This window comes from Zootoca vivipara, chromosome 2, assembly GCF_963506605.1.
Source record: "Zootoca vivipara chromosome 2, rZooViv1.1, whole genome shotgun sequence".
In the NCBI taxonomy this organism is placed as follows: domain Eukaryota; kingdom Metazoa; phylum Chordata; class Lepidosauria; order Squamata; family Lacertidae; genus Zootoca; species Zootoca vivipara.
This window is the reverse complement of record NC_083277.1, coordinates 91,425,470-91,450,765: the sequence shown is the minus strand read 5'-3', so window position 1 is coordinate 91,450,765 and position 25,296 is coordinate 91,425,470. Positions and strand designations below refer to the sequence as shown.

Below are 25,296 nucleotides of genomic sequence, written 5' to 3'. Positions count from 1 at the left end.
GCATTCTGTACAAACAGGTAGTGCCCCAGGTGCGGGCTGCTTAAATGGGCAAGGGGCAGATCCGAGGGAAGCCTACCTCCTCTGTCCGTTCCACCCCCGGCACAGCCCAAGTCCCCAGCCTACATCCCTATTAGCCAAAGCTGGGTACAGGCTAGGATCCAGTTCCTGATAGGTGGAAGGGGCTTAAGCCCCCACCACCTATCAAGAAGGGCACCACTGTTCCAGTTCCCTCGTTGGGGCCCCAGTGAAGCCTCTGCTGTCCTGCAACGCTGCCACACCAAGAGGGGTAAGCTGTCTTCTTGCATCACTGGAGTGAAGGGGGGGAAGCAGAGGGAAGCCACCCCCTTTATCTTTTGTGACAGCCCCCTTAGCTACTGTTTTGAAAGTGTGCATGCGTGCGTCATGTGTGCGCTGGTGCGCAACATAATTTGACTAAGGTTGGGAGAGTGGGGCTTGTGGATTTCACTAAGAAACTTAATCTCCATATTCTGAGCACTAGTTTAGCTGGTGCAGTACATGAGTGAGGCAGGCCACTTACTTGTCTGGCGAGGCAAATGCTGCTGTTGATGAGCTCTGTGCTGTCCCCCTAAGTCAGCGCTAGGACTAGGTGAATAACGAAGGGCTGCAGCGGGTAGCTTGCAGGCGGCGGGCTGCCTGCTTTTATTGCGCCCTTCTGACTATGCCAACACAAGTGCTTGACTTGTTCCAAAAGGCTCTCGTTGGAAATATGTGCAGCTGCTAGGGGAGGAGCTGGACCTTCGACGCGTCGCCTGGAGGCTCCCAGCAGAATTGATCCCTCGTTACTCGGACAGCAGCTGCTTTTCCTCGGACACAGAGGGTCTCCTCCATGAGGATAGCACCCCCTCTGAGCTAGTGGACAGTGATGCAGCCAGCCGCAGTCTACCAAGGAGTGGGACTCCCCAGCCCCAACCAGGTGAAGGACGACTGCCTTCTTGCCTCCCTCCCAGTAACTGTTGTGTCTCGTCCTCCTCCAAGGGCCTAGAACCAGATTTTAGCCTTCCCATCGCTACAGTAGATATGTGTTGGTGTTGGTGCTGGAGTAATATATTTGGCCACCTGTAACAGTCTTCTTGCATAATGTTATTGTGATCTGTCTGTGTATAGTACGCATTGTGCAGTGCCAAGGTCTTCACCTACCCTAGGTATGAATTGGGAAAGTGCTAAGAGGCTGCGCCTGAAAATGGCATGGATCCTTTCAACCAGTGCTATTCTTCTAGAAAAGGAGGTGCCAGAACTCACCATGAACACTTCCCTCGCTCTCTTAGAATGGCAATGGTGCCTGCCTGAGAGGTGCCGGAACTGAGTTCCAGTGAGTTCTGGCTTAAAAAAGCCCTGCATACAGCATAGCAGATTTTTTTTAAAAAGAGTGTTGTTTACAGCCACCCTCTGAAAGAGCTTGGGGGGTTAGCAGTGGTAGTTTGTGAGTTTACCCGCTTTCAACCCGATGACTAAATGGGAAAGGTTTTCCACAGAACAACCCAATTATGGAACGCAGAACCGTCTTTGTTGTTCAAAAAAGTTATTTTAATGCTAAGTAACATTCTGTAGAACTTTGCCGAACTTCTCGCTAACTCCTCATGGTAAGAATCAGTTTCTAATGAGAACAGGAATTATTTCATTGTTTTGCACAGGGCCACTGGGTGTACCCAGAAACCTATTAGTCAGTATAAGGCAACAGCTCCTCCTAGTTTCGTGAGGGTATTTCAGCATTCCCCAATTTAAAAAATAATAATAATTTTCTTCTAAAACAAAGGTCTATGTAGGGGGTGGTACACTGTGTAGTCTATCACTCACCTTGAGTTTAATACATTCCAATGGTCGTTCAGAAATTCTGTTAATTTGTATAGCCATTTGGAAGGAGCCAATGCTTTCTAGTTTTCATTTTCATTTTAGTAAATTCCTCTATCTAGTCTTGCATTCTGTTTCTGATGGTGGCCAGCCAGATGCCACTGAAGAGCTTACAAGCAGGGCACAAGGGTGATGACCACCCTCAGTTGTTTATCCCACAGGTACAATGCCTCTGAAATCAGAGGCTCCATTGAGCTGTTATGGCTGATAGGTATATTTGCCTTACATGAACTTATCATATTAATGTCATGTTTCTAACCAGCTGCTTGTGGTCATGTCTCGTCTTTTACCAAGGGTCTGAAACCAGGCTTTAACCTGTGGTTGGTTGGTTGTAAAATGGATTTAAATCATGCTAATCGTTTCCTTTGCAGGGTTTCCCACGCAAAGTCAATTCGGTACTAAAATATATGGTGTCACTTCCTTACTCAGGCACCCCCTTTTCTGATTTTAATTGCCTTCTGGGGAAGTCTGTTTAGTTCTTAACAACATACCGGTATTGACATGGCTGAGTACTGGAGCTCCCTTTGGCACTGTAGTTTTAAGTGATGTGGTAGCCGGTGTGTGTGTGTGCTGCATTTTGGCTTTTCATGAGGCTGACAATAGTTGATGTGAAGCCACAAAATGACTTGCAGCTAAAGATCGGAATAAAGCCCAGGCACTGGGAACGTTCTGGCAGATCTTTTCTACATGGCCTCTGTTCGGCTTAATTATCTTGGTCTACATACCCACTGATACCGATCATGAACATTGTTAACTTTAGTGAATGGAATCTTTTCCAGAACACATGAATGGCCGAATGGATTTCGGCTTCCCTGGCAGCGTTGGAAGCCTGACCCGGAATGTGACAACAAGTTACAACCATCTAAGTCCACACATATACCACGAGAGAAGGATAATAGGAAACTCGTCTCAGACAAGGGAGTATGCCACAGTGGCGTCTGGGCATGGTGAGTGTTGGGCTGAACACCATCCCCTAATCAGCTAATCTGCTTGTGATATGAAGTTCCCTCCTGTCCTCCACTAAAAGTAGCAAACTGGTTAATGAGGAAACTTTGGCTGCGCACACATTAGTGTTTACTCTGGCTCCAGTGCGCTCCCAATTCCTGGTGTTTGAATACGCATGGCATTAGCTGCAATCCATATGCATCCTATAGTTTATTGAGAGTTGCTCCCTATTCGGTGCAGTTTCCTTCAAACCAGCTTCCACCTGATTTGAAAATGCAAGCCATGGTTAAGCTGAGATGCATACAGTGCAGACAGATATTGCGCACGTGCAGATAACAACACATGTGTAGACGACAACTTCATCGAACAGGAGTTGCATGGCCAGGGAAACACATCCCCTCTTTGGTGACTTCTCTGTGTTTTAAGCCACTAATGTGTACATAGCCTTTGACAAGTTTAAAGGTTTTCGTATCCACATCAGCAAGATTGATTGTCACCTGGCCATCATAGTGTGTGTGAAAAGCCCACTACAAAACCTATGTCTCTCTGTCTCTTCTACCTGGGCATAGCGGTGGTTCAGGACTTCTCCCAAGGTGGTAGCACCACAAGAGAAAGGTTGCCCTTGTCTCCCCCCCCTTCAAACTATTTCTTACGCTGAGGAGTTTTCTCAGTCTCAACAAATTCCCTGTGCTTCCTCTCTCCCTTACTTGGTGGGCTTGCTATCTGCAACTTTGTCTGTAGCCTCCATGGCTACCTTCTGCCTTGAAATACCCCAAGCGCTAGTTCAGCAGTGGGGTATTTCCTCTGGCTCTGTGCCAGACACTGCTGCTGCAATCCCCTTTGGTGTCTTCAATGGTGCTTGTTTCTTTCTCTCTGTTTTGCCCTACCTTGTAGACCAGTCCAGGAGGATATTCCCTCCCATACATGAAGATGCTGGGAGGATGGTCCTGATGCCTCAGGATGAGGGCTTCAGGAGGGCAAAGGTGAAGGGTTACTATGGCGATAGTGATGCTTGGGATTCTATAGCCATGGCTGACGGGCCCTCTTGGATTTCCAAATACCTAGGTATCGCGAACGACATAGCATGGTTCATTGTCTTCCTGGTTGTTTTCCCTACCTGAAGTGACTCATCCTATAACCAGCTAATCTATCCATGTTATGAAATTTCCCAACAGTCTTCCACCAGTTTGTGTGCATGTGTGTGCATGCAGCAATTCAGTCTGCTCCCCACACCCAAACTTCCCTGCTTCTTCACCATGACAACTTCCATTTGCAGCCTGCATCACTTCAGTGACTACAGCTATCTAAGCTGAGTAACACACGTGACTTTGTGTGGCGTCCTCAGCAGCACCCTGTGTTTTCCACCCTTGGCAAACCTATTGTTTTATGTCTGTGTCTGTATCCACAGGCCTTTAATTGAGAAGCTGCAGGAAGAACAACAGTGCACAATGTCCCTCTTGAAATTTACTCTCATAGATCAAGGTTCAAGTTTAATTGGATGGCACAACTCTGGATCAGGCTCTGCATACCCTTGAGATACCCTGAAAACCTTTTTTTTCATCTGAAAGTTGTCACCAGTTGCTTAGTTAACCCTCTCTGCAACATTTGCCCATAATTCTTTTGTTGAGCTAGATAAGGGATTCCCAAGGCATGCCCAAGCCTTCGTGTTGATAGCACTGATTTTGTTTCTCTGTGCAGGCATGTCAGGGCAAGGCACACAGTCCAGGGTACATTATGCTGTCCCCCAGAAAGCCAGGGGCCGCACTCACTCCGAAGATGTCCGTGAGGCACTGAGCAACTTGGACACAGTGCTTCAGGGTGAGTGAGCTTAACCTGGCCTCTGCATGGGACCTTGCTGTGCCTGCGGGGATCCAGGTTTTTTTTTGGGGGGGGGAGGAGAAAATCGGATCTCCTTCCCTCTTTTTTTCTGCTTCATGAATCATTCTTTGACAGAGGGCCTTCAAGCTGCAGCTTCCCCCTTCCCCACAAAAATAAGAATATTGGAAACTGATTTCTTAAGGGTGCTGGAAATTTTAGTTCTATATAGTGTAAACTACAATTATTTGAGGGGGAAAGTGCTTCAAATCTATGGTGTGTGCATAGCCTTATTCTTCCACTCAGCTAGCTGCTTACCTCAGCACCTGAAGTCCTTCTAGCCAGATTCTCAATAGGCCTAACTACTAGCCCTTTATTTGATGAGGGGACATTCTGCTTGTTCTCCTGGGACACGTAAGGAGCTTTTCCCATTTGTGGGCAAGGCCTTTTCCTGCCTTCAGATCCAAACCTGTGATTTTTCTGCCTCAGATTCCAGGATGCAGCTGGGTGTTCCAGACACACCTACACGCTTAGTCTTCTCCGCCCTGGGGCCTACCTCCCTGAAGGTCAGCTGGCAGGAGCCACAATGCGATAAAGAAGTGCAAGGATACAGCGTACAGTACCAGCTCCTCAACGGAGGTCAGTGAAGGCCCCTCTGCTGATCATGCAGGGCTGAGTTGCGTGTGTGTGATTCATTCATAAGATCATATTATCAGGTGATCAGTGCACAAGAATGTTCCTTGGAATTAAAAAGCAAAAATATGTTATTCCCTCCTCAGTGTGAAGAAACAACTCGGCATTTTCATGCTCCTTGTTTTTTTGGCTACAGCCTTCCCCAACTGGGGCCCTACAAATTTTGTAGGACTACAACTCCCATCCTCCTTGACAACTTGCCATGCTGGCTGGGAGTTGTAGTCAACAACACCGCCTAGTGTTATTTCTGCCCAGCAAAGAGCACTCGGCTGTATGACATCCAATAATCTATAGACAGGACGTGCAGTTTAAGAGCCCATCCTGATTTTTTTTTGTCCTGCGGATGTGCTGCAAGAGCAGAGAGTTTGCTATGCCCTTTCCCCCCATATCTACAGGAGGTCCCTTCTGCAGCATGGGCTACCGCTCATCTTCATGGTCTTCCCTACACCAGAAAAATTAATGCCTTCTAACAGATCACTCAAAATCTTGCTTGGCTGGAACAAGGGACACCATGTAGATTCTGCCTCTGATGAAGAACACTCAGTTCAAAATAAATAGGGCACTTTTGATTCCCAGTCAAAAAGCAAACAAACTGGCAGCACCCATGGCTTTTATTTTTCCATGATGTCATACAGATGAATGGACAGCCCTTCAGCAGAGCAGACACGTGGACGCTCATCCTGTACAAAGAACTTTACGTGGGAGGACTCTCACAATTTCCACACAGAAGTTACTTGCATGCAAGGAGTGCATCTTCTGGGTAGCAGCCCTCACTAGTGTGACCTCAAGGGGACTGCCTTTCCCGCAGCAGTTATCAATTTGCCAGTGGAAACTGCAGGTTTTGGCACAGCAGGTGGTGATAAGTGACTGTGGTGTCTTCCTGTTCCCTAGGAGAGATCCAGAGACTTACTATTCCCAACCCTCACCAGAACTCCATAGTGGTAGATGACCTACTGCCAAACCACTCCTATGTCTTCAAAGTGAAGGCGCAAAGTGATGAAGGATGGGGTCCAGAGAGGGAAGGCGTGATAACTATTGAGTCACAAGTGGATCCGCACAGCCCTCTGAGTCCTGTCCCAGGTAATGTGGCCTTCATGGCTTACTAACCATGATGAAATGAGCTCACACAGCTTTTATGAGTTGCTAGTATACAAAACTGCCCCTACATAAATTTTGGCTTTCTTTTGACATTGGTTTTGAGCTAAGAAGAATTGTACTTCTCATGGAAACTATGCATTATGGTCCTTCACTTTCCAAAAACTTAAGGTCTCGTGGGGTTTTTGGTTTTTGTTTTAATTAGGGGCATAAATCAAATGTTAAGATTGCACGTGTGTCAGTCTTTGCCTGCTCGTTCGCTTTGCTTTCTCCTGTGGGATGGTGACCATTTATTTGTTTTGTTCTTGCGGTTGTAGGATCACCGTTCACTCTGAGCACACCCAGTGCCCCGGGGCCTCTGGTGTTCACAGCCCTGAGTCCAGACTCTCTTCAGCTGAGCTGGGACAGACCCCGCCAACCCAATGGGTTAATTCTGGGCTATATGGTCACCTGCGAGATGCTGCATGGTGGAGGTATGTGAAAGTTCCGATGGGGGGAGGAATGCAGTTCAGTTGTGGAACTCCCACTGCATTTCCTGACTCACAGAAGAGGGCAGCCCCTGCAGCAGGGGTGCAGGGGCTACTGAAATAAGGCTACCAGCATGACAAAGGAGCAGATAAGGCAGATAGGTGCCTTCTGATAGGAACTTTTACTACTTATTCTCTAGGTTCTACCTGTTCTTCTTGTTTCTGGTCACACAGGGGAACCCAGGAATATCTACGTGGAGGGAGACAACTTAGAGACCACGCTGACAGTGCCTTACCTGAGTGAAAATGTTCCATATAAGTTTAAAGTCCAAGCAAAGACCACACAAGGCTTTGGGCCTGAAAGGGAAGGAATTATCACTATTGAATCTCAAGATGCAGGTACGCACCCCCAACCCCCGGATACAGTAATAACTTAAGTTGTAACTGGGGGAGGAAGGGCAGGATTTTAGAATTTTAATAAACAATGTTAAATAAACAATAATCAGTTATACTTTGTGCCACATATGAGCATGGAGAGACTGGTGCAGTCATGAAAAGGAATGGGTCGGAAAGAGCATTCCTGCACATGGGCCATGCTGAGCAGAGCATTGGAGGTTCTGCTGAGGCCCCTCCATGTAAATTATTGCACAGAAAACAGCTCAAGAAACGAAGAGAGATAAACTTGATGAATGATGTGGCTCGTGTGTGTACACACATGTGTGTACATGTGTTGTGCAGTGTGATGTGCAATGCTGTGCCAATGTGGTTAGTGTGTCAGACTAGCACCTGGGGGATGGGGACAGGACAAGAGTTCATATCCCCACTTAGCTGGAAAGCTCACTGGGTAACCTTGGGCCAAACAATGTCTCCTAGCCTAACCTCTACCTCACCGGGTTGATATGTGGATAAATTCGGGGTCTCTTACAGTAGCATATATCTTGAGCTCTTGAGGGGGGAAAGGTTGGGATATAACTGTACAAACAAAAAGGTATTTGTGTAGGATGAGGTAAATTTTAAAATGCTTGCAACACTAGAGCTGTCATCTCACCTGCCCCCTGAATACCCCAGTGTGAACATAAGCAGTCGTCTTATAATTTCCTTTCTGGTTTGGTCAAGGAGGTGGTGCGTATGTGTCAGCCTCTCCGGTGCCTTGTATTTAAATTAAAAGGTACAAAGAATTTCCACTTACTAAGCAGACCCTGCGATACAAGTAAACTAATATACCCTTTCTGTGTTCAGGTGCCTTTTCTCAGTTTGGAACACAGCAATTCACCAGAGAGGAGGTCTACAATCTCCCCACAGAATACAGTACCCAAACCAGCATCACTCACTCCCCACTGGATCCTTTATACGCAGGTAAGAAAGAAGCACTATGGGAATAGGGGCCGGTTTGGATCTCAACAAATTCTGTGGGGTAACATAAATGGGCAGCAATCCGGGGTCCATTTGAGAGCAGGCAAAACCTGCATTGGAAATGGTTGTTGCAAGGATCTCTGCTTTGCTTTAAGTCCCTCGTTCAATCTCTGGCATCTCCAGGTGTGGTGCGTGTTGTAGAGAATCCACTCCTGCCAGTTATCTGTGCACAGTACAGGAATAGCTGTGTCTATATTTAAGCCCTATAGAAACACTTACTTGGTCTTGGTTCATGTAAATGCAGCTAGGACAAAAGAGGCCAGAAAGGATGCCTGACTGAAATCAACCACATTTAATCTCATTCCATTCTGACATCAAGCTGTTTGCAGAACCTTTCCGTGGCAGTTGGGGCAAGCCCTACCATTAGGCAAAGTGGGGCAGGTGCCTCAGGTTAGGCAGCAGCAGCAGTATCCCCCTTCTCCTTAGCACCTCCTCAGCTAGTATGCTTCCCTCAGGTATGTTGAAGATTGTTGTCCCATCAGCGGTGCTGAAGCAAGATTCAACTGCCCACCCAGTCAGATTCGGGGGTGGGGTGGGTGTCATCTTGTATTTCATCTCAGGTGGCAAAACATCTGCCCAGGTGGCAATTGCAGCTTCAGAATTCCCAGCTTCTGGCCCAAAACACACAAGCGTCCCTGTATGAGCCCACACTCCACTGAGCGCTGCACCTCTAACCTTGCTAAACAGATTTTGTCTCTACAGGTCTGTTCATAAGTGTGGGCACATGTCACATGTTCCTTGAGCTGCTGACGCAATCTTTGCTTTGTCCCTTTGTTCCAGATGGCATGCTGATGACCACTCAGCGAGTGGAGAGTGGCAGCACCCTCACCAAGCAGGTCACCAATGAATTTGTCACCAGAACCATGATGTCTAACAGCAGCGGGACATTCTCCAGACAGACAGAGAGGCAGTTCTATGAAGCTTGAGTCAGGAAGCAAACTGCCCAAGGGACACTTGGATTTCAATAGCTGGTGACCTCAAGCAGGCCTGCTCTGTGATCAGTTCCTGGACTGAGGCTCGTGGTGCCCACTGCATTGCTTCAACTCCAATCAAAGTACTGGGTGCTGCTTTGAGATACTCACGAGTGGAGACTGCATGCATTCCAGGTGGCACCCTAAAGACATTACGAAAAGAGTTTTTTTTAGCAAGATGCTTGGCTGTGAAGTGTGAAGGGCTATTGGTTAGTTCCATTTTGAGTCGAGCTCCTGACTCTTTTCATGCTTTGCTTGGCTGCTTCCCGATATCACACACTGGAAGATTTAACTACACACAACTGAATTTGCTTTTTAAATCCCCACGTCTCACCAAACCTTTCCCACTTTTGCTGCTTGTTTCATTTTGATCTGTTCCCAAGCCAGTCTCTCCCCACCCTCCCACCCCATCAACAAATGGCATGCCAGACCTCCAGGGGAGGAACAGAATTGCAACTTTGTCCTCCTCCTTTGTAAGTGCAGAGCAGCAGAAGAGGAATTGTCCTTATTCCTCCTACATTGGTGTGTAGACACCTCTGCTGCTTAGGTGTGGTCCTGTAGGAACTGCTTAGTACCTTAAGTTGCATAGCATCACCGACAATTCAATGCTCCTTAAAATATGATGTGCACTCTTACTTAAAATATTATAGGACTATTTTTTGTCCTACAAAGGCTCCTTTATCCTAGATGTAATAAGGAGCCAAAATCCAGATGCGAATCCTCTGCTCCTTACTATAGAAAATAAATATTTGGCATGGCTTTATAATCCATTAATGCCTTTGCTGGAAGAACCCCCTGGAATGATACCATTTCATATTGAATAACAAAAACCAACAACATTAAGAGTTGTTGCTGAGTTCCACCTTCAGTCCTCCCTCACTCCCCATTTTGGCAGTGGTAGTTCACTGGCCCATATCAGTAGCCCAAGCGTAGCATGTTGATTTACACCAGGCATCTCCAAAGTTCGGCCCTCCAGATGTTTTGGACTACAATTCCCATCTTCCCCGACCACTGGTCCTGTTAGCTAGGGATCATGGGAGTTCTAGGCCAAAACATCTGGAGGGCCGCAGTTTGGGGATGCCTGATTTACATCATTGGCCCATTTCGGACATAGAAAAATTCAGATTGCCCTTAGAATCAGGGTTGGAAGGGTAATTAGCCCGGTCCACTGCAGCTACCCTTCCTACCTCTTGGCCAGTGGCCAGGTTTTAATTACAGTGTGCATGCAATTAATCCTTCAGGGCCTGTATAACACAGGCATCACATATTTTTGCACCATGTACTTTCAGCCACATTGCATTGATACTATACAGTGCTGCCTCGACTTACGAATTTAATCCGTTCCGAAGGCACCTTCTTAAGTCGAAAAATTTGTTAGTCGAAAAACGTCATTGGAAACGCGATTTCCCATAGGAATGCATTGGAAACGTAAAAATTCGTAAGTCGAAGCAACCCTATCTAAAAATTCATAAGTCGAAAAATCCCTATCTAAAACCGCTGCGGTTTTCTTTCGGATGTTGAGACATTCGTAAGCACGTGGCCATTCGTAAGTCGAAAAATTCGGTTGTCAAGTCGTTCATAAGTCGAGGTACCACTGTAGTCAAAAACACTACAGTATCCACAAGGCAGTGCAACTGTGATGGCGTTTCCACTACCTTTTGCTGCATGTGTAGGCACAGCTTGAGTTGTAGAAGCAGTGGCTTTTGCAGAACTACCTGAGGGTATATCAACAGGGGTGGGGGATGACTACCAGTAGGTAACTAAAGGCAGAATCAAGGTAGGAAGTGAATACATGGAATTCTGACTAGAGACACAAGCTGTATGACCACCGACCTGCCTTTGTTTACGTCACTTCACCTTCCTTAGAAAGGGGTGGGAGTGAAAGCTTTTTGCTTGTTTGTAGGTCTTTATTTATACATATGCAGATTTAACAAAGAAGGCAAACAACTCTCACAATCTGATTGTACCAATTTTGTACCAACATTTTACTCCTTGCTAAAAAGGCATGAAGAAGCTGGAGAGAAATGACTTGAGCAGGCAAGTTACTTTGATTCCTATCAGGGTGATGATTTCTCACACTGTGTGTGTTTAGCATCATTGGAAGAGTATCAATCAACCTAACACCATTATTTGACATTTTGCATGGTTGCCCCCACAATGCTGTGGTTGTCAAACCATGTTCCAGGAAACCGTCAGAAGTCTACCCAGGAATTCTTCAGTGAAAATATCAGTCATGCAGGCAAGTCTCCCTAAAAGACAGCCAGCTCACTTGATAGTGCCGGTTCTCACACAAGGCGACCAGCATTGCCAGTGTGCACCAAACCAACAACATGCCTCAGAATCTTCTGCAATGTGTTATGGTTCTATGGAGGATGTATGTTGTTTGCCACACTGACTTGTTTGCTCACAAAATTCCCTGAAGGCAGGAAGTTTGTAAACCATTGATTTGTGAGTTTCATCACAGCGAGAACAGGTAGCTCTTGCCCTTTGCGTCTATTTTGGCCAGCCTTGCCCCAGGACCCTAGACTCAGCTAGCAGCAGAGGATCAACTGCAGATAATTTTTTACTTAGTTAAACAAGAGAGAACACAAAAAGAATTCAGGGCTGCAGCAGCATAGTTTTAGAAGCTCAGGTAGCTGGCACCTTCAACTTTCTGTCCCAATATACCAAGTCAGGTCCCTTGTAATCTAATGTTGGGTTTTCCTACTGACCCATTCACCGCAACAGGTGAGTTGCTAAAGCTCACTGGACCTTCTTCCCCAAAAGGGATTTCTTTTCATGGGATGCTAGAGAACTCAGCCAATAAAATGTGCTGTTTCGTGGCTTCTTTGTATTCAGACCCGAGCACAGTGTGTTATTAGAAATGGCTGTGTCTCTAGCTCTTGCATTACATCGTTTTGCAAAGTCACTTTGGTCACAGGCTTTAATATTAACCAAAGAGTCCATTAAAGGTGTTTGATGGGCCATATTTCAGCAGCACAGCAATTCTAACACAAGTTTTGAAAGGGATTGCATGCTTTCACTTACCTAACAGAAGAACCACAATAGAATGTAAATTACATTTCATAGCCACATTATGGCTTGCAGGGGTTGGTGGCACTTGATACATATGCAGTGTTTTGACGACTGGCATTCAGGACCAGATGGCTTTCTATTGCACTTATTAAACATTTTCCCTCTACGATTGCAGAAGGCTTTTTATTTCCAAGTGTGTCTGATGTGAAAGTGGCTAGCAGCTGTGGGTGTTAATGAGAGAGTAGGGCTGCACTCCTATATAAAATTAGGCAGGCCTACACACATTAATTTCAAAAGGATCAGGCTCAAGAAGCAAAATATTGCATAAAATTCTAGCATAGTTTAAAAAAACAAAAAAACAGTTAAATACTGAAAAGGTCTAAGAATGGAAGACTTGAGCCAAAGGGCACAGGTTTAAAAGCTAATTTGATAACAGCCTATAAAATCAGAGCCTTCTGGGAAAGGTCACATTTTTGCTTCAGGGAAAAAAACCCTCCCCAGGTTTTGCAACTGCAATACATATTATAGATTCATTACGAAAAGATTCTGACAGTCCCACCTACATGTCCTTGATGTGAAGTTTTGATGCAGCTTAAATGACAGTGGGTGTTTTTGGAATCATAAGGGATAATGCTATGGCAGGAGAGGGAACTGGCCATAGATGGAATGGCCTTGCATATAGCTGTTCCCATTCCTATGGACAGGCAAAGCAGTTAGTGGGCCCTAACTCCTGTTGAACCCTACTGGGCAGCTGAACTGTGCCATGTGACAGAGTTCTTTGTTCTCCAAGATCATTATAGAATGCACCGAGTTCTAGAACCCACAAAGTTCTAAAAGTGTAATTAGTCTGGGCACTTTTACTGTACTATAGTACCTTGGTTGACGAACACCTTGCGACTCGAATGTTTTGACTCCCGAACGTCGCAAACCCGGTTTATGTTCCGGTTTGTGAACGTTCTTTGGAACCCAAACATCTGACACGGCCTCCGATTGGCTGCAGGGGCTTCCTTGCCTTGCTTTCCAAACGTTTTGGAAGTCGAACGGACTTCCGGAATGGATTCCGTTCGACTTCTGAGGTACCACTGTATTTTGAAAGCAGAATAGCCACTGAGCCTCCAAGTCAGTGGGACTTAATTCTGAGAAGACATGCAGAGGATTGCAGAGTTTCTAATAATTAAGGCAGCTCATCCTTGTAGTAAAATCGTAGGTAACTTCAAGAAAAACACATAATCATAAATTTGCTCATGCAACACTGGATTCCATCTGTGGTATTTAGGTTGGAAGATGAATAACTTGCCACATTGTGAGGTGTAAATGAAGGACTCTTGTCCTTGAAGCTTCTTATATTACTTTAGTTTACAAAGAAGAGGCTGAACGAACTACCTACCAACCAACCAATCATCAGGGAAATTCAGTTAATCATTTGTTGTTGTTTAGTCGTTTAGTCGTGTCCGACTCTTCGTGACCCCATGGACCAGAGCACGCCAGGCACTCCTGTCTTCCACTGCCTCCCGCAGTGTGGTCAAACTCATGTTTGTAGCTTCGAGAACACTGTCAGTTAATCATACTACAGTATTTGCTTTATGTCAGGAACCAGAAGTAGAGGAAGGGCGATGGCTGTAAACAAGTGCCATGCATGACTATCCTCAACTCATTTCCAACACAAAACAGCACAGCAAAATACGCCTGTTCTGGCCTCACCTGAAGAACAGATTCCCTGCCACAAATTGTAATGTAAAACAGTCAGGAGAAGAGACCTTTGTTCAGTAGAGCAGACTGGAAGGAAGGTTCTACATGTAAAAACCAGATTTAAAAGAGAGAGACAAGAAAGAGATCAAGTTTTTATCAGAATTTGGAAGTCTTTGACTGGAGTCTCAAGCACATGGATCAGGGAAGCTGGCTCTGACCTTTGCAGTGCTCTGTGTCATTGGTATCAGAGCAACAGAAAACCCTTGCTCTGAAGCGGTTGGGATTGGGAGCTGGGTCATTGCAGAGGATGTACTCTGGCTCCATCAGAAGGCTGTGTCAAATAGAAGGTGGCTGTCCTGCTGTATTTTTCCTAATTGATTTAAAAAAACACAGAAAGGTTAGAAGTTGCAACTGTCTGAAATAAGCAGTGAGTACAAAATACGTCAAAACAAAAAGTCCTCAAGGGCAGGTGGTGGTATGGAACTGTATAATGATGCAATTCCACAGCTTTTCATAAGACTACAGCATAGTCAAAGGGCAGTTGTATGTTTTTGGCCACAGAAGTGCCCTTATGGTAAAGAAAGAAGGTGTGGGCTAGAGGCCAAGTTTTAACAAACAAAAAGATGTGCAGATGAGGGGTGGGGGAGAGGATCAAATGGCACACACAGAAACTAACCAGTTTAGCAATTGAACCTAACTTCAACACTAGTGAAAGGTCAGCATCCTCCACCATCCCAGAGTACAGCATGCTAACTTAGGGGACACTGCCACCTACCTGACACAAGACCCCTCAACCTGTCTAATGGTAGGGCCGGCCCTGCACACAAAGTGACTTCCAATATTTAAGCTCAGCCAAGGGGGGGGGAGTGCTTTAAGAGAAACAACTGTGGGAAGATTGGCACTATTCACCAGCATATTCCACCCCTTAAAAACAAATTAAGTTGCATATCTTTTTTTTAACCGTTAAAGGCACACACCACCCTATATTTGGTGCAGTTCTGTCTTTTTCAATACATGACAACTGTTACCATCACAATTACTTTTGACTATACAGTCGTACCTCGGGTTACGAACAACTCGGGTTACGAACAACTCGGGTTACGAACTGCGCAAACCCGGAAGTATTTTTGCTGCACGTGCGTGCGCAGAAGCTACATGCGCATTTGCGCATGCGCAAAGCGCGAAAATAGTGCTTTGCGCATGCGCAAAATGGCAGTTCGGGTCGCGTTCGGGTTACGAACTGCGACCCGGAATGGATCGTGTTCGTAACCCGAGGTATTACTGTATATGGAATGCAGCACTAAGCACTAAGAAGCTTCTCTCTCTCATTACGTTGTGCTTAACTGTGGAACCGACACAATTGCAAGGGTAACTGCAGTCCGGCTCAAAGGCACTCCCAGGTCAGATCAAAGATAGGCAGAAAATACAGGTGAGGCTTATCATACTACAGGCTTCAGGAAGCACTTGTCTGTATTTTGTAGATAAGGGCAGAGCAGCACAGGGCTCTGTTGGCAGATCTCTAGGCAACATGCAATACATCAGCAAGACTCCAAATGGTTTACTAACAGCGACAACAAAGAGCTCTCCTTCCCCTAAATTAGACGGCTGAACTGCTTGCAGGAAAACGAAGCAGGTTGTTGTTGTTGTTTTTCCAGTGAATTCTACGTCAGTCCCACTGAGACATTGTTTTGCATGCCTGGTTGGGAGACCCCAGCGTTCTAGGAGCTCTGATCAGCCTGAAGACTGCTTACCCCATTACAGTCATACCTCCTCATGTTACGACCGCTGTGGGTTACATCTTTTCAGGTTGCGTCCCACGGCGACCCAGAAGTACCGGAAGGGGTTACCTTCTGGGTTTTGCCACTCGCGCATGCGCAGTAGCGCAAAATCGTGCTTTGCGCATGTGCACAAGTGCTAAATCGTACCACGCACCTGCACAGATACGGCGCTTCAGTTTGTGGGTTTTTCATGCTGCGAATGGGCCTCCGGAACGGATCCCGTTCGCAACCAGAGGTACCACTGTATGATAAACACTGTTCTGTGTCTATGTCACATACCTTGATATGCTTCTGGACTTTTTCTGCTACACCAGATTCAAGCAGAGTAACAGTGCAGCCTCCGAATCCCCCACCAGTCATTCTGCTGCCATAAACTCCAGGGATCTCCAAAGCAGCAGAAACAAGTTCATCTAATTCTGGGCAGCTGACGTCATAGTCATCTCTAAGGGGAAAAACAGTGAGTCAGCTCCCCTTAGATGTGAAGGCTATTATTGCAAAACAAAAGTGTGTGTTTGGGGGGGGAGGTGATTGTTGGAACCTGGGTGGACATCCGTGGGCAGCATTCTCCCAAAGAAATACTGAAATAAGTGGGGGGGGGGGAATTACAGGTCATACTTCAAAAATGGTTTTAAAATGACACGCTGGGCAGGAAGCTAGGCTGTTCATCTTCAGTGACGTCACAGGCGCTGTTCAATCGGTGCTTGCTAATGCATGACATAGTAGACAACTTTCCCCTATGTTATGTGGCTGTGAGCCTGGGTTTGTCATGAAGTGTATGGTTGTCCACAGGCTATGGCTACTCTTTGCTCCATATACGATACAGGTGGTAGTGTTGTATTAGGAGTACACCGAAACAAGGTTCTGCATGAAGCAAAATTCCAATGCCGTTTACGTACAGAAAAAAATGCAACATTCTCCAAGCAGAGGTACTCTACTGACGAACGGATCCTGAATCAATTGTCTGGAATGGCCTTAAGATGCAGCGGCTTTCCCCAGGCCAGCTGGTGAGCTTCGCGGCTCAGTAGGGTTACAGAATCAGGTTTCACAACACTACAGTCATTATACGTAGTTGCAGGGGTGACACCACTTTGCACACAGTAAAATTCCTACACAGAAGTCCCTTCCATGTAGGACCAATCTACACACATTTATATCGCTGGGTGCACTTGGCATGCATGTGCCAGGTAGCTGGAGTCATTTGTGGCTGGTAGGCATGTGTGTGTAATGGGAAATTGCATGTATGCAGGACAGACCTACATGCTGGAATCTAGGATCATGTTTGAAATGGCTCTTGGATTCTGTAATTTTTATTTTTGAAAAATCAATAATCCTAAAACGAACATAAGAACAGACCTGCCGCATCAGGCCCAAGGCAGTCTGTTATCACAGTAGTCAACCAGGGAAACCCACAAGAGAACCTGAGCACAACGGGGGGAGCCTTTGTGTAATCTTTGGGGGTAACAGCCTACCGCAAGGAATTGTGACTCTCCACCATCAGTTGCCCAAATCTCTTATAGTCCTTGGACTGCAGTGCCTCTGCAGCTCGGGAGGTGCGTTCGATTTCCCCAATGACATGCCTGGCTCGCCGGTACACCAACTCACTTAGCAAGGCCTTAGAAGCTGCAAAAATGAGGAGGGGGGAGGTTGGAGAATTGGAAGCAAAGTTTCCGACCATTCAATGCTTCAACAAAGCAGCACGGAAATTAACACTGTTAATAAGCAATCCGTATTACATTTGGGATGAAGAAAAATCTTTAAAAAGTGAGGAGGCGATGGGTTTTATGTTCATGGCAGTGGGACTCATAATCATACATTCCTAGAAAACCCTGGAAAATGCCGAAATAGAGATGCAGTGCAAAAACTCTGGTTTCATGCAAGGTTTGAAAAGATAACAGAAAGTTCCTTTTAGCCGGGGAACAAAGCAAATAAGAATTTTCTATGCGGAATTGCTAGATATATAACGCATATAAACTACAAAGATATGAGCAGACCAGCCCCAACAAAATATTTGAGAATGTGGAACATCTGAAAGTCACCATCCTCTCTCTTTTTTTGAGAATATTTTAGTATTTAAAGAAACTACGAGTTACACACGTCTCAAATATACAATTATTCTTAATTACATTGCAATTTATGAACATTTATACTTTCTCCTCCATCTGTCTTTTAATAAGAAAAACAGCAGCTTGGTGAAAAATCCAACAAAGTTGTTGAACAAGTGGAACAACTTCTACTTGTGCAATGGAACTTTCCCGCTTTTCTTTTCTTTTTTTGCACTGCCCAAATCTGCTCCGAACCATTGGGGGAACCCCCAGAACAGATCTGGGGCGAGTTGGGGTTTCAGGAGAGGTAGGAGAAGTTCTGCTGTGCCAGCAAAAGTTGTTCTGCTTGCACCATTATTTTCCTGGATACAACTAAAAAATTCTGACACCTTCTGCCTATGTTCTCAAGGACCCATCAAGATCACTGTCCCTCTGTTGCCCATTCCCCTTTGCTCAGGGATAGAGAGGTGTTATTTCAATAAATTTTGAAGGCAGGGACCCATTATGTCTCCTACACACACACAGAGAGAGAGAGAGAGAGAGAGAGAAAGAGAGAGAGAGAGAGAGAGAGAGAGAGAGAGAGAGAGAGAGAGAGAGAGAGAGAGAGAGAGAGAGAGAGAGACTTCTGTATTTTAACAACAAAGGTAAAGGTGACACCTGACCATTAGGTCCAGTTGCAGATGATTCTGGGGTTGCGGCGCTCATCTTGCTTTACTGGCCGAGGGAGCCGGCGTACAGCTTCCAGGTCATGTGGCCAGCATGACTAAGACACTTCTGGCGAACCAGAGCAGTGCACGGAAACGCTGTTTACCTTCCCGCTGTAGCAGTCCCTATTTTTCTACTTGCACTTTGACGTGCTTTCAAACTGCTAGGTTGGCAGGAGCTGGGACCGAGCAATGGGAGCTCACCCCATCGCCGGGATTCGAACCGCCGATCTTCTGATCGGCAAGCCCTAGGCTCTGTGGTTTAACCCACAGGACCACCTGCTGTGGGTTAAACCACAGCGTATTTAACAATACGTACCCTCTAAGTCTGCCATAGTGGCTTCTCTCAGGCTTTCCTTGCCAAGCACCTTCGCTGCCTCTTCACACTGGCGCCGACGGGTGGGGTATTCACTGCCCGTCAAGGTGTGCCGCACATTGGAGTTGGTGATGAGTACAACTACATCTGGGTCAGCCAAAGGCAACAGGGAAGTCTCCAGTGACCTGGAAATCAGACAGCACAACAAGGTAAAAGATGCAGGGAGCTTTTTAAACCTGCATCCTGCATTTCAAAGCTACTATGTGTGTGTGTGAATGTTTTTACAGCTCACTGCATTCCAGGGGAACACTCTTTCTTCTTTTAGCTTTCCATCACACAGGAAAGTTTTAGGTTACACACACTTTAGGGCAGAGACCCCTCTTGAAAGCAGAGCATCTCTTTTTCTGAGTATTTTGCGCCTAAACTAGACAAGACAGCAAAAGATCCATGGCTGGTTCTCCCATCCCTTTACAATATAGAAAATAGCAGCTTTGGGGGTGTCCCCATTCAGATAAGGACCACAGCGCCAGAATGGGGTTAACTCTTCCCACCACTCACCATGCCCTAGCATGTCACCATCCCAGGTTGACTCATACACTATATGCTTTGTTGTTGTTGCCATCTGTCTGTCAGGAAGATTTTGGGTATCACATGGCAGGACAGAGAGATATATGCTTACACTAGCTGGCCCTGCCACGCGTTGCTGTGGCTCAGTCTGTTAAATGGAGCCTCAGAGTCCCCCTTCAGACTCCCCTCACCATCAGAGTCCCCATTTTACGCGTGTTCTGTTTACACAGGTGCATCCCTGTGACTCCCCCCACCCTGTCCCAACCCATGACCCATCCTGGCCCCTCCTCCCCCCACCCCCAGCTCATCTCTATGATTGGCCCCACCCTGTCCTGACCCATGACCTATCCCGTCCCTCCTCCCCCATCCCCACCCAGGCGAACCCCCACCTCCACTCAGCCCAGCCTGGAAAGCCAAGCCGAGATGCTGTGGAGATGGAAGTTTTCCTAGGTGCAGTACCAGTGTCGCTGTCACTAGAGGGCGCTGTTTTGCAACCTCTCCTGTGCTCCCAGCATGCACTTTGTCTGATTTGTGAGTTCTGGAACACATTTTTTGGGGGGGTTTACCTGGCCCAGGTGTGACATCTGTCTTTGAAAATGGTATGGGCTTGCTCTCATAGTCATATTTGACTTTGTGTCAAAATTTGAACGCAATTGGTCAAGCGGTTTCGTTGAACATTGGAGTGGACACACACACCCAGTTTACATATATATATATATATATATATATATATATATATATATATATATTCTCTAGCGCTATTGCAATGTCCTGACCTGCAGTCTATCAGCAAGGCATGGCCCTCCTTCCCCATCACAGAGATGAACTGGTCCATGATACCACAAGGCATCATTGCGAAGGTGTGCTCCGCTTTCTGGCATACTAATGCCTTAGTTACAGGATCCCCATCATCTGTGTTAACGAAAAGGAGAGACATTCACAGGCAGATTAGTACTTCTGTGCAATGGACAGAGCGCCGACTTTTGGCATCATGTCAGGGCTGGGGGACCTGCAGCCCTTCAAATGTTGTTGGAATACAAATCCCATCATCCTTAACCACTGGCCAACCTAGCTGGAATGATGGGAGTTGGAGTCCAATGACACCTGGAGGTCCACAGGCTCCGTATTACTGCTTTAGGTTATTCCTAAACTACGCTTAACTTCCAGAACTGGATGCAAAACAAAGGCTAGAGTCTAACCAGATTAAACCAAATGTTGAACTAATTCATCATTTCCCAACAGTGGCAAAAGAGATGTGTGAAATAAGGAACATAGCAAGTTGCCTGTTACAAGTTCAGACTGCTTGTCTGTATGGCTGACTTCAGGATCCCAGGGACCGGACCAAAGACATTCTGCATGCGAAGCCTGTGTTCTATCACTGAGCTATGTTCCACTATGCTCCAACTACCAGTAGTTCCCCTTAGCTAACATGGTAGATAGTAAAAGACCCTGGATTTTTTGTGTTTAAGTTCTAGACTAAAACCAGTATTGTTTCCTACCTGGACACAACTCCTGCAGAAATGTGTAAGTAGCCACTTCCAAGGAAGCTGAACTTGACAGACCGCCACCGAGCGGAACATTGCTGGCTATGACTGCATTGAAGCCTGGGAGAGGGCCAGCTATAAAGGGATAGCAAAGCAACAGGGAGAGAACAAAATATTTTAAAACAAGACGGCACACAAAACATTTTAGAATAGTTCAGTTAGGCATACCGGTAGATACTCAAATTACAGGCCTGACCGTGATGTGCCACTTTGAAGAACTGGATTTAAGCAGTTTAAGTAGAGGCGCGATCCAAGAGACATCCTCTTGGTTCGCATTCTCCATCTCCCACCCTCGCTCCCTATTTGCAGGTTTAGTCTTTAATGGTCTTGCTATGGACCTCGGTTGGTCGCCATTGAGGGGGCTGGTAGGAAATTTTCCACTTGGCAAATTGGCTCAGGCCATTTGGTTTTCGCCTACCTTGTAGCAAACGTCACAACTTTGTACGGTTTTGTGGTTAGGCATTGGGTGACCTTCTGATGGGGGAGGGAAGGCCTGGCCATTGCCTGCCCCTCCATGCTTAGGTGTATTCCATTAAAGGAATCTGGGGGTGTGGATCTTGTCCGAAGCCCGGGGTGGGGCTAGGGCCATGCCACAGCTCTTCTGAGAACCCAGGGGGGAGCTCGAGTTGGTTTGCATCGATGGGGCTCCTCTTACCAGTGGTTTACCCTACCAGACTTCCTGCGCAGCGGGCAGGAGTCAAATATAGCCTGGTCTACTCAATGCCTTAGCCTATACCGCTCACATTCTGTAACCAATAAAGTTGTGGCCTAAATTTGCCCAATAACATTAACCTTATATCACGTGCCCTAGTGTTTTTATTCCTCCCTGAGGGGGTGGTTGCGGGGTCTCGACACGCAAATGCATGATTCGGTTCCCATCCGCACTACACATTTAAGGGGATTGTGAGTCACTAGGAGACCCCATCCCCCTAGCAGAGCTGTGATTCCTAGAGTTCCCTGGGAAGAGGGAATGACTCTTTGAGAATTGTAGCTCTGTGAGCGGAATAGGGGTTTCCTAACCACTCTCAGTACCCTTAACATTTTCACAGCATTTTTATATGTGTGTAGATTCCACCTCACTCTCATCATCACTGACACATCTACCATCCACATGTTGTTGTGGTTGGCTTTTTGGGGTGGGGGATTCTTTTCATCTCCAGCAGGTGACGTCATTGGTTGTCTCCATCCCAAACAGCACACCCGCCTCAATTGCTAGCTGAGTCTAGATCTTACCCTGATAATGCTGAATCACCCCTTTGACATAGTTTGCCCAGCGAGGTTCTCCTGGCTCCAAGCTGGCACCTTCCACGGGAACTGGAAATGTCACCTTTTTAGGCTCATCTGCTCCCTGTGCGGTTGTGACTATGGATATGATTCCATCTTCTCTCGGGCTCCCAACTACCATGGTTCCCATCTGCAAGGCCTGAAGGAAGAGTCAATGACTGAATCTCTCATGATACCAAACAGGAACAAGGGCTATGCAAACCACCTACCAAATGGTGTTTTGTATGGTTGGAAATGAGTACAGATAACAGGGAGCAGATGGAAGACATAGCTGTCAAGTCTCCCGCTGAAAAATGCGGGATCAGCAGCATCGCGGCACCGGAAGTAGCTTCTACGCATGTCTGACAGATGAACCAGGCTGGCTGCTCTTGCAGGGGTTTTTAAAAGCCATTTTTTAGCCAACAAATCAAGTCAGAGTTGTGACTGAATAGTGATTTGTTTCAACATTAGGAGTTAGAAATCCCTGGGTCCTAAAGAGCTGCTATTTCCCCCCTTCCTTTAATGCACTTTCTTCTACCTCATTTCCTAGTCCACGGAATCTCTGCAGTTTGTCCAGGCTAGGTCCAGCAGCAGCGGTCAGTCAGGTCAGAGGAAAACTATGTACATTTGCAATTAATACAGTACAGCCTTATTCATCCTCTATGTTCTGGAGATCTCTCACACACATAACACAGCAATCTATTTCAACGGGGATAATGTTTGGAGGTTTGGGGATAGGAAGTGATTTATAGTGCTCTGCATGAACAAAGTTAAGAGTTTGGCTACATATAATCTGAATAGAGGTAGATGTTGCACGTTAAGGTATGTGCTTGATTTCTGGGCAAAGTGACAGTGCTGAAAAGTGTGTGGAAAAGAGGCAGCTGATTTTAAAACATTTAAGGTTCCCCCCCCTTATTACTGACCATAAGCTGCTCTGGAAGACTTTGAGGCTGAAATGTGGGAGGGGGATGCTTATTCTCTCTCTCTCTCTCTCTCTCTCTCTCTCGGCTGTGTAGTATGTAAAATACTACATGTTGTGTGGATGCCTGATGATCGTCTTCCAAAGCAACTACTCTATTCTGAACTTAAAAATGGAAAGCGTAATGCTGGTGGTCAACAAAAGAGGTTTAAAGACTGTCTCAAGGCAAATCTTTAAAAATGTAGTATATAAACACTGACAACTGGGAAACACTGGCCTGCAAGCGCTCCAGTTGGAGAACAGCCTTTACCAAAGGTGTCATGGGCTTTGAAGACACTCGATCTCAGGACGCAAGGGAGAAACATGCTAAGAGGAAGGTGCGCTTGGCAAATCCACACCGTGATCAACTCCCGCCTGGAAACCAATGTCCCCACTGTGGAAGGACATGTGGATCCAGAATTGGCCTCCACAGTCACTTACGGACCCATTGTTGAAACCATGTTTATGGAAGACAATCTTACTCGGATACGAGTGATCGCCAAAGAAGAAGAAGGTGGTGTAAAATAAAAATATTGCTGCTTCAGAATAGTTGGGATTGTTTCAGTTCTTCAAGAAATGAGGTTTACAGGTTGGTAATTTTTTTGTAGGGGGCAAACTGGAAATAAACAATATTTTCTTTAAAAGGCACACGAGAGGTCCCTTTGAACATAAGAGGAACCAAACTGGGGAGAAACCAAAGGTCCATCTACTGTAGTGCAGCATCCTACTTCTCACAACAGCAGCCAGATAAACCCATAAACAAAAGTCTATCTGAGGCCAATTACCCTTTTTCTGCTGTTTGTCTCTCCTCCCTCAGTATATTCAGAGGCACATTGCTTCCCCATGATGGGATGCCGACTCCAAGGTCATTCCTAGAAGGGCTTGCAATTGGAGCCAAAATGACTTGCAGTGCAGCTTGAGTCTCTACTCCAATACTGTATAACTTCCCTTGCAGTAGAGCTCAGGGAGTGAAGATCACAGACTGGTATCCATCTTCCAATAAATGTATTTTTGCCTCTAAATTTAACTTATCCTATGGGTTGTATTCCATGCATTGGTCCTACTCACAGCAGACCAAGTGTATAGTGAAGGAACAGGTACTGTACTGAAGCAAAACTTCATATGTTTGTTTCTTGCTTTTTTGGCTGAATTTGCGTACCTTTGGGCCGTGGCTTCAGAGAGCCATCTCAACCCACGCTCAAACTGTGATTAATTAATGGGATCAAACATGCGGACGCAGCCAGGATTTTTGACGCGGGGTGGGGACGAACAGGACTTTCGTTAGGGGGGGGCAGAACCGATGTGATTGATCAATTAAGTATTTCTATTGTTTTACAGCTGCCCCCCCGGCTACGCCCATGGGGATCAAACATATTTTGGAGAGGTTGTATTGGGGGCCTCTGCAAACGGGTCCAACAACTGCACCTGCCAGCTAACAAAAATGCTGTACCGGGCAGGCGAGGCAACTTCGTCAGTCCCGTGTCAAGGAAGGCTACTGCTGCCTGCAGCGTTGCTTTCAGAAAACGACGGCTCTCCTCTCCTCCGCTTCCGCCGAATTGTGACTAGCGAAAGCCGGGATTTGTAGGATTCAAGAAAGAACAGCCGGGCACAGTACCTGCCCCTTTCTTTCTGTCTGTCTTTCCTTCTGCACGCCACCCTCTCTTACCATAGGCAGCACGAACCCCTGGTTGTAATCCGTGTGCTCCCCAATCAAGTTCACCCTTCCCGGAGCCGACACCGCGATCTGGGGATCCACCCCTCCGAAAAAGGTCCTGTAAGCCCCCCGGGCGGCCGCCAGCAGCGAGCCCTGCTCGGGTCCACTTGGACTTTCCATGCTCTCGGGGGCCAGATTCCGAAGTGCCTCCGCTTGAGGGCAAAGGATCAGGAGGGAGCGGGTCTCTCCGCCTCCTAAACCGGGAGGAAGAAGAGCAAAGATTGCAACATTGCACAACAGGACGATCTCCGCATAGCCCGCGCGTCCGCCTGTCTCTTCTCCGGGTCGCCTCTCGCTTCCTGTTCTGGGGAAATGGAGCCCGCTGCTCCGCCCATGGACGGCCGCAACTGACCTCCAGGGGGCGCCAGGCCTCTTGCCGGCTCTGCCTCTGCAAATTATTCGCCTTTCTCCCGCGCTTGCGACGGGGCTGCTACTCAC

General features: G+C 46.6%; 2 protein-coding genes across 10 annotated transcripts in view; one reads left to right on the top strand and one right to left on the bottom strand.

Moving 5' to 3' along the window:
* Positions 1-11,270, top strand: part of ITGB4 (integrin subunit beta 4) — a 73,483-nt gene extending 62,213 nt beyond the window's left edge. For 3 of the 8 annotated variants that reach the window (XM_035104485.2, XM_035104483.2, XM_035104486.2), the window contains exons 33-42: positions 713-934; positions 2,649-2,816; positions 3,709-3,879; positions 4,513-4,632; positions 5,119-5,268; positions 6,214-6,402; positions 6,735-6,890; positions 7,119-7,283; positions 8,124-8,240; positions 9,078-11,270. In XM_035104485.2, the coding sequence (XP_034960376.1) occupies positions 713-934; positions 2,649-2,816; positions 3,709-3,879; positions 4,513-4,632; positions 5,119-5,268; positions 6,214-6,402; positions 6,735-6,890; positions 7,119-7,283; positions 8,124-8,240; positions 9,078-9,223 (1,604 nt within the window). In that variant the 3' untranslated portion in view covers positions 9,224-11,270. The remainder of the gene's footprint in view (positions 1-712; positions 935-2,648; positions 2,817-3,708; positions 3,880-4,512; positions 4,633-5,118; positions 5,269-6,213; positions 6,403-6,734; positions 6,891-7,118; positions 7,284-8,123; positions 8,241-9,077) is intronic. The other 5 variants (XM_035104489.2, XM_035104488.2, XM_035104490.2 and 2 more) reach the window with 5 other exon arrangements.
* An 870-nt stretch (positions 11,271-12,140) lies between these two features.
* Positions 12,141-25,161, bottom strand: GALK1 (galactokinase 1). Of its 2 annotated transcripts, none has more exons than XM_035104495.2 (8): positions 24,811-25,161; positions 22,157-22,346; positions 20,879-20,998; positions 20,156-20,291; positions 18,816-18,997; positions 17,220-17,370; positions 16,030-16,192; positions 12,141-14,342 (listed from the first exon to the last, which is right to left on the bottom strand). In XM_035104495.2, the coding sequence occupies exons 1-8, from the start codon at positions 24,976-24,978 to the stop codon at positions 14,268-14,270; spliced, it is 1,185 nt and encodes a 394-aa protein (XP_034960386.1). In that variant the 5' UTR covers positions 24,979-25,161; the 3' UTR covers positions 12,141-14,267. The 2 variants fall into 2 exon arrangements, with proteins under 2 accessions (XP_034960386.1, XP_034960387.1); XM_035104496.2 differs by lacking the exon at positions 24,811-25,161 and adding an exon at positions 23,930-24,804.
* Between the last annotated feature and the right edge of the window lie 135 nt (positions 25,162-25,296).